At 44.3% G+C, this 12,033-nt stretch overlaps 1 protein-coding gene across 1 annotated transcript in view; it reads right to left on the reverse strand.

Annotated features, from left to right (window-relative positions):
• KCNK10 (potassium two pore domain channel subfamily K member 10) overlaps positions 1–12,033 on the reverse strand; it is a gene marked incomplete at both ends in the record, with an annotated part of 120,819 nt that overhangs the window by 64,330 nt on the left and 44,456 nt on the right. Inside the window, one exon of the mRNA XM_080917380.1 lies at positions 221–555. Coding sequence (XP_080773506.1) covers positions 221–555 — 335 coding nt within the window. The remainder of the gene's footprint in view (positions 1–220; positions 556–12,033) is intronic.

A 12,033-nucleotide genomic window follows, 5' to 3' on the forward strand; every position in this document is an offset into this window, starting at 1 on the left:
AAACACATGATACATAACGCAGCCTAGCCCCAGTTCATGGCCCCTCTCCTCCCACATTGGCACACCCCCTCACTTGCTGGCTTCTGTGAAGTATCACACATGTGACCTCTCCAGAGAAGACTTCCCTGATCAGCAAAGACAAAACTCAGTGACCCACAATGGTGACATTGACCCCGTCGTCTCTACCTAAAGGCCGTATGCTAGACACACCCCAGCTCACCTGGATCAGTGTCTCCAGTTCCTGGGGGCTCACACAGATATGATCCCTCAAGAATTCTGCCTTCTCCAAGGCGATTGTGTTCTTCTGACTGCTCTCAAAGGGCTGTTCCAATGCCCGGAAGACAAGGCCACCGGTGACGAGGTAGACCACGACCACCACAAAGATGGCAACCACTGTTTTCCACTTCATAACTGTTTGCAGGCCTCCCTGGGAGGCTCCTTCCATCCTGGCTACCACCGTGGCTCGGGAGGAAATGGAGAGTCGAGGAACAGGATGGTGCCCGTTAGTAGCACTCTTGGGCTGGCACACTGGTGGGGCTGCTGCAGGCACGGCCACTGAGGAAGCAGGTGGAGGGGAGGAGAGAAGAGAAGAGAATTCATTTATAAAAACAAAACACCAAACTCATTGGAAACAAAGAACAGCTGTCTTCCTTCAGCCGCCTCTCCAAATGTGAGGATGAGAAGCTGCTTCACCAAGCCTGCGGCTGGGGAATTTTATTAGTTGCTAAGTATCTGATTTTTGTTGTTGTTGTTGTTTTAATGGGTTCTTAAAAGTGAGCATCAGGGGTCCTACTTCTACAGGAAAGAGTATCAGTTGAGTTTAAAGCACTTACATTTTCCTACATGGATCCAAACTGTTCAGCTATCCGGACTTATTTATTATACCTTATCTCCTTCCTCAGCTCCCATGTTCAAACAGGTACAAACCATCATTTTTTAAAAAGCCCATTCAGACTAAAGGAAAAGAAATAGAATAAGGATGTATTGCTATTCTGTCCCAGTACAGAAGCAAAAAAAGGATGGACTCTAAAAACCCATTCTGGAAAGTGGGGAGAGGTATAGCAACCCACATCTATGACCCTAACTCAGGGGCAGGGGGTGGAGACAAGAAGATGCCTGGAGTTTGTTGGTCAACAAAAAAGGGGGAATTATTGAGATCTGACCTTTTGGTGTGTATTGTAATGGCCCCCAGAACCTGGGTCCTCCCAGGGACTAGAGTCTGCAAACAGGCAAGTATAACTATGTAACAAGTATCCAGGTATATCTACATAACAAATACCCAAGTATAACTATGTAACAAGTATCCAGGTATAACTATGTAACAAGTATCCAGGTATAGCTATGTAACAAGTATCCAGGTATAACTATGTAATAAGTATCCAGGTATAGCTATGTAATAAGTATCCAGGTATAGCTATGTAACAAGTATCCAGGTATAACTATGTAACAAATACCCAGGTATAACTATGTAACAAGTATCCAGGTATAACTATGTAGCAAATACCCAGGTATAACTATGTAACAAGTATCCAGGTATAACTATGTAACAAGTATCCAGGTATAGCTATGTAATAAGTATCCAGGTATAGCTATGTAACAAGTATCCAGGTATAGCTATGTAACAAGTATCCAGGTATAACTATGTAACAAGTATCCAGGTATAGCTATGTAATAAGTATCCAGGTATAGCTATGTAACAAGTATCCAGGTATAGCTATGTAACAAGTATCCAGGTATAGCTATGTAACAAGTATCCAGGTATAGCTATGTAATAAGTATCCAGGTATAGCTATGTAACAAGTATCCAGGTATAGCTATGTAACAAGTATCCAGGTATAGCTATGTAATAAGTATCCAGGTATAGCTATGTAACAAGTATCCAGGTATAGCTATGTAACAAGTATCCAGGTATATGTCTTGGGTTCCCAGGCTTGAGGGTTGGGGGTATCATGAGGAGAGAGAAGAAGGTAGAGAGATGAAAAGGAACCATGGGTTAGTAGTCAAGAAAGCATGCCCATGAAGGCTAGCCAATTAAGAGAAGCCCAGATGAAACATAGTAAGTAATAACTCAGGATAATCTATAGGAAATAGATTTTAATAGCATGGAGGGTAGATAGCTACTCAGCTTTAGTTCTAATAAACGCTTATTATAAATATAAGGCTGTGTCTTTTATAAGAGAAGTAAATGGTCAAAGACAGGGTAGAAAGCCCAGATTGGGATTAAATTTTTATACAGCACTGTCTCCAAAACCTGAGGTGGAGAACAGTAGAAAATTTCTAACAATGACCTCTGACCTCAACACATGCACATACACACATAGACAGTGGCACACGAACCCACGTGCAAACAGATCCATATACAAACACAAATACATCCACTCCCCATGCCATCAACACACAAACACAGAGATGGAAAATGCAGAATTAAAAGCCTGTCTTGCCACAAAATGAAAACAAAAAAGCTGGGTCAGACACGGTAGAGAGGACATCAGGAGAGAGGTGGCTATCGTTAGAGAAGGAAGCGAGAGTGATGGCTTATGTCAATTAGACCTCTCTCCTGAAAAAATAATAAGGGTAAAATAGATCCCAAGTGTATTTCCTAATAGAAAATGCAATGATTTCGGTGTAACCACTCCTGAGATATTAGCAACTGAGTTTTCTTCCTCCAACTGTCTTCCAATAAGAAGCCACTGGAAATGAATTTTCTCCTAGTGCTCAGAACACAGAATTTGTTAAGATCTCTGGTTTTCTATAAAGGCAATCTCATTACCTTAGAAATAAATACATTAAGCTGGCAGTTTTTCTGCCAGAGCAGGCGGCTGGAGGTAGTGCCCTGTCTACAGATATCTGTCTTTTGCAGCAATGAGCAATCAAGGCACTTGGGTTTGTTCTTGCCTTTATTATCCTGATTCTCATCATGCCCCTGCGTGGGCAGAACCCTGGCTGTGGCTTGAATACAGTCTAAGCACACAGACATGGAAAAACCATATTGCCCCAGTGAGGCTAAGCTGCTCCGTCTCTAGACAGCTGCTGTCAAGGAGATTTTGTCACATCCTTCTTCCTTGAAAACGGGGCTGATCTTGACTAGAGGGGTGGCACTTAGAAAAATCTGTCTATAAATATATGTTCTTCTAGGCCCTGGAAATCAGTTTTTCTCTTTGAAATCAGTCTAACCATCCACCTCTTGCTACTATATATTACTGTTCAAAGGTTATTCAATAGTAAATTCTTCTTGGTGTTCTTTGATGTTCCTCTAAAGACATTAAACATGGATTCTCAGTTGCCCTCATTACACTGAGGAGGGTCCTTCTGTCTAAGACAGCTTTTCTTTAACACTGCCTGACCTTCTCATCTATTCTGCCTCAGCATCCATCTGCTACCAGACTCATCTAAACACCACAGTGTCTCATCTAGACCAACCTATTTCCACTTCTACCCAGTTTTGGCTCATTAATCTTGAGTTAAATCTTACCTCTGGAATTAATTATCTCTTCCCATCCCCAAGGTTGGCAGAAAAAAAAAATAGCCTTCAAAGATACCCACATCTTAGTTCCAAAACCTGTCTGAACATTACCATCCATAGCAAGTTGTGATTAAAGATCCTAGAGTGAGGTTATTCTAGACTGTGGCTGTCATCACAAGACCACATGACAGTCATACAGGTGGAGGGAAAGGCAGAGGCTAGAATCATGTAGCTGTGGGCAGAGTGGTATGATTCCACTAGAAAATGGTTCTCTCCCTAAGCCTCCAAAAGAAACCAACAAATTATAAATTGCCGTCTGGGGCACTATATCTTAGCATCCCCACAAAATAATTATCTCCCTCCTCATTTCTGTGTCTCCAGGGACCTGCACAGTGTCTGGCACACAGTAGGCAGTCAACTGGTGATGCCTAGATAAGGCAATATGGATGAAAGAAAAGAGAGTAGGCACAGTGCAATCACACACACACACACACACACACACACACACACACACACACACAGTGTTGACAAGCACTGTCAGGTTAAACACAATGACCATGCACCAGTATGGAAAAGCAGGGCTGTTTGTACCTCCACACAGTAGCCCAGAATCTATCTAACCCACACCCACATGGTTCTCAGCCTAGAACTGCCTCCCGTGAATTCTTTCTGGACTCTTCCATGCAGATTCAGCAGCCTGTCTGCAGCCTGTTTGCTTTTGGAGTCAGGGAAGATCGCTGTTCTTTTTTCTTTTTTCTTAAGACAGGGTCTCACTATGTAGTCCAGGTTACACACAACCTTGGTATTCTCCTATCTATGTCTCCTAAATGCTGACATTAAAGGCGTGTGACGTGGCTCAGCAGACAGTCCATCTTCAGTTCTAGGTACAGAACCAACTGAAGGGTGAGTGTTCGTTCCCTGTTGTCATTGTCATCGTTATTAGGGATTATTTTAAACTACACACAATCACAACCTCAGGATTACCATCACAATAAGCATTCATACTAACTACCTCAACAATAAGCACTTGGTCAACAATGAATGGACTAAGAGGCTACAGAGGTGCCTCCTGCCTCCTAAGACAGCTGACCAGGTTCTCTGCTTCAAGAGTTCAGCAAATTGCTATGCACCAACATAGTGTCCTGTCTCTCGCAGACTGAATTCTGGGACATCAGGTCATACCTCAGATCTTGTTCCTCCATGATAGCTATCCCCCAGACACCAAGCCCTAAAATTTCAAACAATGCTGACAAACAGAAGCCTCTCCTTGGCCACTCTGAACACTTTCCCCAAGGGCAATAGAATCACCTGTAGTTCCCTAACCCTAAACATCATACATTCTACCTCTTCTTATTGTCCTCCTAGGGAGGGACCCCTCTTGTCCTTTCACTGATGCCCCTATAAAGTTCTGAAGATGCCAAGAGTAGTCACTACACCCTACTCCAAACAAATGGGTTTCAAATCCTTGAATGGGGGAATAGGTTATGATGAAAACAAATACATGAATTAAATATATTAAAATGTTAAATTTGAGGGAAGATAAATGATCCTGTAGCTGGATATGAGATAGACAAGCTAATCTGATAAGCGGATGGTGCTACAAAAAATAAAAACTTACAGCTAGCTGGATTTTGTTTGCATTTGGCCCCATGTGTATTCAGTCTCCTTTATAAATTACAGATTAGCTTAATAAGGTTCAAAAAGCCCTGTAACATTATATGAACAGTTTAAAGGGCAAATATAATGTACAATGTACAGGTAAAATGCCCGGTGCAGCCTAGGCTGTTGAAAGCATCAAGAGCCTGTGGCTAGACAGATCACAGGACATAAGGGCCAACCTCCATTATTATTCTGCTAAATGCACATTGTATTACATTTACTCCTAAAGATTGATTGTTATACCACAGATTAGTATGTCTCTCAACCCTCATTGGAGAAGCTTCTTTTTGCAGTAGATGCTATTAACACCGGGATCCCCAACTTGTCAAGATGCAGGCAATAAGAGAGTGCAGAATACTCAGTCCTAAATGGGACAACTGTTTCACAAAGGGAACTTGACAGACTTTAAAGGGGATGAGGGAGACAACAGTTGAATGAGTAGGGAAGAAGGGTAGATCTTGGAGAAATGGGAGGAAGGGAGTTCTGTCCATCAGGACTTCAGCTGACTGCCTTAGCTTCTTCTCTGCTTGTTTCTAGTGATTTCTGGTGCCTTGGTGTGATGTCTGTCTCTTACTATCTGTTCATTTACTCAGAAGCCTCGCAAGCGAGGGTACTCAGCTCTTCAGGGGATTGGTCCTGGGAAACCCCAGCCAGCTGCCTCACAGGGGCTTCCCCAGAATGTTTGCAGCCCCTCCTCCAATCTGATACTGCTGCCTTTTATTTGCTTTCCGAATCAGGTTACTCCAGCCATCGGTCAGCATGTGAGCTGATTGATGATGCTTCACTCTCTAATTGCTGTTTTTCTTTATCAGCTTCTCAATATGGATTCTTTTACTTTTGCTTGCTATAGACTTATAAACCATTGTGGGTAGATCTTTTCCCAGAACAAAACAGATGGTTCCAGAAATCCCAGCCCACCCAATGCTAGGTGGAACTGGCCTTGGGAAAGTTCTTCTAGGCTTTAGGCCAGTTCTTTGTACCGGTTTGCTAAGAACTGTCCCTAGGAACAGAGTTTGGATCAAATCTGATAATGCCTCAGCTTGCAAAGCACTGGGGAAAAAAAAGTTTTATCCCCAAAACCATCATTGACTAGGTGACCTTGAAACGGTCGCTTCGCTTCTCTGTTTGCTTGTCTGGGAAATGTGAATAATAGGTCTACTTCTTTTTAACCTCACAGGGCTTTCAGGAACAGCAAATGATCTGCCCTGGTTTGCTGATTGGAGTATATTTGCAGATGTCAGGAGTCCTGGCAGGGACTTCAGAACGCTACAAAACCTTTTGTGCATTTGACTAAAAATGGAGTTGGCTGCTTTAGCAAATATGAGTGCACACATTTCAGCAGCTAGAAGTGGTTTTGGAGTCTGCTTTCCTTGAGGTTGAATAGATTTTTGGAGGGTGTTTTCACTACTCTGTTTATTCTAAAAAAAAAGAAAAGAAAAGAAAAGAAAAATTAGATCTGCTCTCAGTCTGACAGAAAATTGCCTAGTGACCTGGGATGTGTCGTAATGGTCTCTGTCTTTTGCACAGAAATGAAGCTGCATAAATTAGTGCTGGCGGTGGTAATGGCGGCGGCGGTGGTGGCAATGACAGGTGGTAACAGTGACACTGTTGACACCATTACATCAATGGTTACTTTGTCACTTATCACACTCTACATTTCCAGGTTCTCCCAGAAGCAGATGCCAAAAGGGAGCGAAATGTGCTCATAGTTTTATTAAGGGAAACGCAAACAGGAAAAGAAGTGAGGGAGTTGCAGGGAAGTAAAGCAGCCATCAGACACTAGCCCACTATGTCACTCTGCCCTTGAGTGACAGAGTGAAGAGGGATGGATGGAAACACTCTGGACCACCCGCACTCTAGGAAAGGTCTGGAAAATCTGTCAAGGAGTTCTTGAGCCAAAGTCAGCCATCTGGGAAGTTCTGGGTCTCCCATGAACAAGTCTACCACGGCAGCATTTGCAAGTTCGACTCTGGCTAAGAATAGCTCTCCAGAGAAGCATACCTGCTATACAACTCAGGCAACGGATTTCGCAGACACTCCCTTGGCTCTTGGGGAACTGCACGCCCTCCAAGTGGAGGTCTGCAGGGGCTTGCTCACAGCCATCACAGCTCCACCGCAGACAGAAAAAAAATGAGACCCAGGCAGGTTAGATGACGAAGCCAAGGTCAAGTGGCCCAACTGCAGAGCCAGGATTAAAAGTAGGAGAATCTAACTTGGAAATCACTTCTGCAGCAGAGCGCAGGAAAGGAACAATTAAGACACAAGGTAACTTCAGGTGGGGAGGTCCTTCTGTTAAAACTGAAGGGAAGAATGACGTGAAGATGGTTGCTGATCAGTGGGGAAAGCGCTATTTCCTAGCATCGATGTTGTTTTTCCCATAAAGGGTATCAGTAATAGACAGATCCCATAACGTAACATACTTCACAACTCCCCCAGAAAGGTATTTAGCAGTAAAAGCAGTAGAGAGCTGATATAAAAGGAGATGTTGGGTGAAGGGTGGATATGGTCAAAATATATTTAGTACATATATGAAATTCTCAAAGAATATTTTTAAAATTTTGTTTGTTTTTTATGTAAGTACACTGTCTCTGTCTTCAGACACACCAGAAGATGGCACTGAATTCCATCACAGATGGTGGTGAGACACCATGCAGTTGCTGAGAATTGAACTCAGAACCTCTGGAAGAGCAGTCAGTGCTCTTAACCACTGAGCCATCTCTCCAGCCCCATCAAAGAAAATAATACATTGGGAAGAAATTTCCCTTCTGTTCATGTTGATTTCTAAGTGGTGTCTCACACATGTTCAGAACATTTACTTCGTGGCTACCTGTGTGGGGATGAAAACAGGAGCCCATGTGGAAGTCAGATTGTTGGTGGCTGAATAACTTCTTAGGAATTTTATATTATGTGGGTTTCCCCGTGTCCCATAGACTTTACTGTATCATTCTTTCAAAGATCCAACCAACAAACATTTGAGCTTACTTGGAACAGGGGCTACATGAATAAATACGACACATCCCTGCCTTCAGGGTTCGAAGTCGCATTGGCACATGCCTAGGCATACCTGAGTCTATCTTAGCTTCACAAGGCCCTTTACGGAGGGCAGTGACTCTCCCCTGTTTCCCCCCTCACAGATAAGGAAACTAAGGCCAGAGAGAAGAGCCTGAGTCCGTTTACTGAACAGTGGCGGTCTCGACAGTCTTCAGACGCCTGCTCTTGAGTGCCTCCACTCTCACGGTATTGAAAGCAAAGCGTGTCTAAAGGACTGAAGAGCTCTTGTACGCCTGAGACACGGCCTCCTCAGACCTTCCATCAACATCTAGCAATGTCCTAACAACCCAGGCAAAGGACAGCCATGGCTGGGTGCACTCACTGGGAATGGTAGTCCACTCCCTCTCGCCTCCCTACATCACCTCCCACACATGTCCAAGGCCTGAAGTCCTTCCAATCATCAGCACATCAGCCACAGAGAATGCCTCAAGCCCTGGCCTAAAGCTCACCCAGACTCCCTAAAGGGCTTCCTCAGGCCTACATGGGATCCACTTTCTACCTGGGGGTGGGTAATCAAGTGTTAGGATGAAGAAAGGAGAGGTGAAAAGCCAACAGATCCATTCCCAGTGCTTCAACCATGCCTACTTGTAAGGCAGCCATTAGAAGGGAATGTGCCCCCCACCCAGCTTCCAAATATCCCAGCAGCCAAATCTGGTTCACCCTGTTTCCATGTAGCTCCTCTGTGTGAAGGCGCCTTACTGTAAAGGCAATCAAGCCTTTGAGGAAGGAAATGCAGCCCGGTCTATGGACACTAACAAGCAAGCCCAACAGAACCACTGCTGAGTTAGCCATTGCTCTCTCTCCCCATCCACCTCAAAGCTTCAGCAGATTATTACAGCTCCATTCACAGTCATTAGGCTATGGAAGCAACCTACGTGTCCATCAGCAGAGGAATGGGTAGGAAAACATGGAGTGTGCACACATGGAGTTGCTTCTGATCATAAAGAATGCAATTATGAGCCAGGAGGTAGTGACACACACATTTAATCCCAGTACGTGAAAGGCAGAGGCAGGAGGATCTCCTGTGAGTTTGAGGCCAGCCTGATCTGCTGAACAAGTTCCAGAACAGCCAAGGACGTTACACAGAGAAACTCTGTCTCACAAACACAAAACAAAAATGAAACTATGTCACTGGAGGAAAATATATGACTGGAAATAATTACATTAAGCTAATTAAATCGGCCTCAGAAAGACAAAGGTTACACTTTTATCTCATTTGTGGGCCCTAGATATTACAGAGATGTATATAAAATGATGTACATACAGATTACAGGCAAATAGAAGTGAGACTGTAAAGGGGAAAGGGGGAGGTAATAGGGGGTGGGAGAAAGGGAGGCTAGTGGGACACAGAGAAAGTACATTACAGATGGGATAAAAATGCCCTGATTGGAAAAAAAAAATTCCTGATGGAATTCAACATAACAGAACTGTAAAAGATTTCTTGAACTCCAGTGTACCCACTTCTTCCAGAGATCTATAAACCCTTAATTATTTAGAAAATAAACTCAAGATAGAACAGACCAAGGTCCAAAACCCTTGAGAGCCAGTGGAAAGAGGAAGAGATGGCTAAGAACAGGCTTGCCCCTGCCTCACACCTTCCCTCTCTCACCTACTCAACAAGATGCCCATTTTCCCTCACCTGAGTCACTGCCTCGGTTGCTGGTCTCCTCTTCCTTACCTCCATCCCGCACATCAGGGCTACCCGGAGGTGTCCGGCAAAGCAAATCTACTGCAGGTAGCACATGTCCAGTGTAAGGAGCAGACTCCCAGTTGCTTAGCCCAAGACTCCCATTCAGGACTTGGCACTCACCTATCTCTCTGTCCCACCCACTTCCACACCCCTACAAACAACCTTTGTTCCAACCAAACCCAAGCCTGCCAACGCTACGACACCTTAGTTATGCCACTGTCCTGGGGAAACAGGCTTTGCACCCCCCCCCCCAATCCTTGCTCCTCCTTCCTCCTTTTTTTTTTTTTTTTTTTTTTTTGACAAATTCTGGCAACTCACATGTGTTGTCACCACTAAGAAGTCTTCCTTGGTCCACCAGATCTTAGAAAGATCTCATGTCTCTCTGCCTCAAGGTGGAATTTATGAGTGCTTATAAGTAGGAGGCTATTAACTAGAGTTTGCTCCACTCCTGAATTCATCCATTCATCTATACCACACTTAAAATAACCAGTTCAGATACCTGCTCCAAAGAAAAGCTGATGTTGGTAAATCAGCATGCAGCAGCGATCCTGCTGCCGTTGTGTGCTCTCTGAGGCAGACATCCAGACTCAAGTGTTAAAGCCCTCTGAAGACAACGTGATCTGAGCACCATGGGGTAAGTGGTTTATGCCAAGGATAAAGAAGGAGACAATGCACTGTGTTCCCAACACTTGGTTCTGGGCTATCTTGACCTCTTAATGGAGTGCTAGGAAGTCATTTTTATTCATCTACATAAAATAAGTTTTAGGTCAAAAAGAAATAGCTCTTAGTGAGTCATCTCTCATCCTAAAGAGACAAAATCCCCCCTCCCCCAGTCTGCCTTTTTTCTGACTAAGAACAAACTTGGATTTGAAGATACCCAAGGTTTTGAGACTCTGTGTGTGTGTGTGTGTGTGTGTGTGTGTGTGTGTGTTCTCCGTTACTATACACTCCATGCTGGGAGAGCATAAAGGAGGTGGTTCATTTGAGAATTGATGAACCAACTCCATTTGGAAGACATGGTTCCTCCCGATCACCGTCCCAAAATCTTGTGCATCTATAAAGCAAGAGCACAGCCCAAAGCAACGGCAATAAAAGGCCGAAAAGGAGCCCAGAGAATAAGGCCTTTAGGACCTGGGAACTCCTTGCCATGAATCTACAATCCAATACAACTCCATAGTTCATAAGAAGCATTAGGCAAGGCAGAAAGCAGGCATCCTGGAGAAACAGGATGACGTGGTTTGAATAGGTTTAGGCCTCTGTAGATTCCTGTGTTTCCATGTTTGGCCATAGGGAGTGGCACTATTAGTAGGTGTGGCCTTAATGGGGTACATGTGGCCTTGTTGGCGGAAGTGTATCACTGTGGGAGTAGACTTTGAGGTCTCTTCAGGCTCCACCCAAAATAGAAACAGAGCCTCCTCCCGGCTGCCTGCAGATGAAGATGTAGAACTCTCAGCTCTTACTTCAGCACCTCATCTGCTTGCAACACTGCCATAGATCCCACCATGATGATAATGGACCAAGCCTCTGAAACTATAAGCCATCTTCAATTAAATGTTTTCCTTTATAAGAGTTGCCTTGGCCAAGGTGTCTCTTCACAGCAATGCCATTCCTATCTGACAGAAGGGCTTAGTTCCCCTTTCTCTTCTTATCATGACTCTACTCCAAGCATGTCACCTCCCCCAACATGGGAAGACAAGGAAGTAGAACGCTATTCAGTAGGATTCGCACAATAAGACAGAACATGTTGCTCCACGGTAAGTTCTAAGCAAGTGTTCAATGAACCTGAGGACTGTGGGACCCATGAGATAAATGCAACAAGTGTGGAGTGGCCAAGCTGGGCAGAGGTGTGAGGGTCCTGAGACCTAAATGGCTTTAGAGAGAGGGTGCCGACTGATATAGAAAGAGGAGTCTGCCATAGAGCAAGGAGAGCCAGGAAGAAAGGGGAAACAGCCACAGGAGCTGCAAGTACAAACACACTGAATGCTGAACCGAGCTGGGATGTTTCAAACTTAATCAGGTCCGTAAGTCAGGATACGTGGTTTTAAGGCAAAGCTAGAAACGTTACAGTAGGCACGGTGGATTCAAGTCTCATTAGTGAGCATGGGAAGTCATCAAGGCCAACACAACAAGAAAAGCAACAGGCTCAAATGTGGGGTGAGCAAGCTGAGTC

The sequence above is a fragment of the Micromys minutus genome (genome assembly GCF_963924665.1).
Source record: "Micromys minutus genome assembly, chromosome: 1".
In the NCBI taxonomy this organism is placed as follows: domain Eukaryota; kingdom Metazoa; phylum Chordata; class Mammalia; order Rodentia; family Muridae; genus Micromys; species Micromys minutus.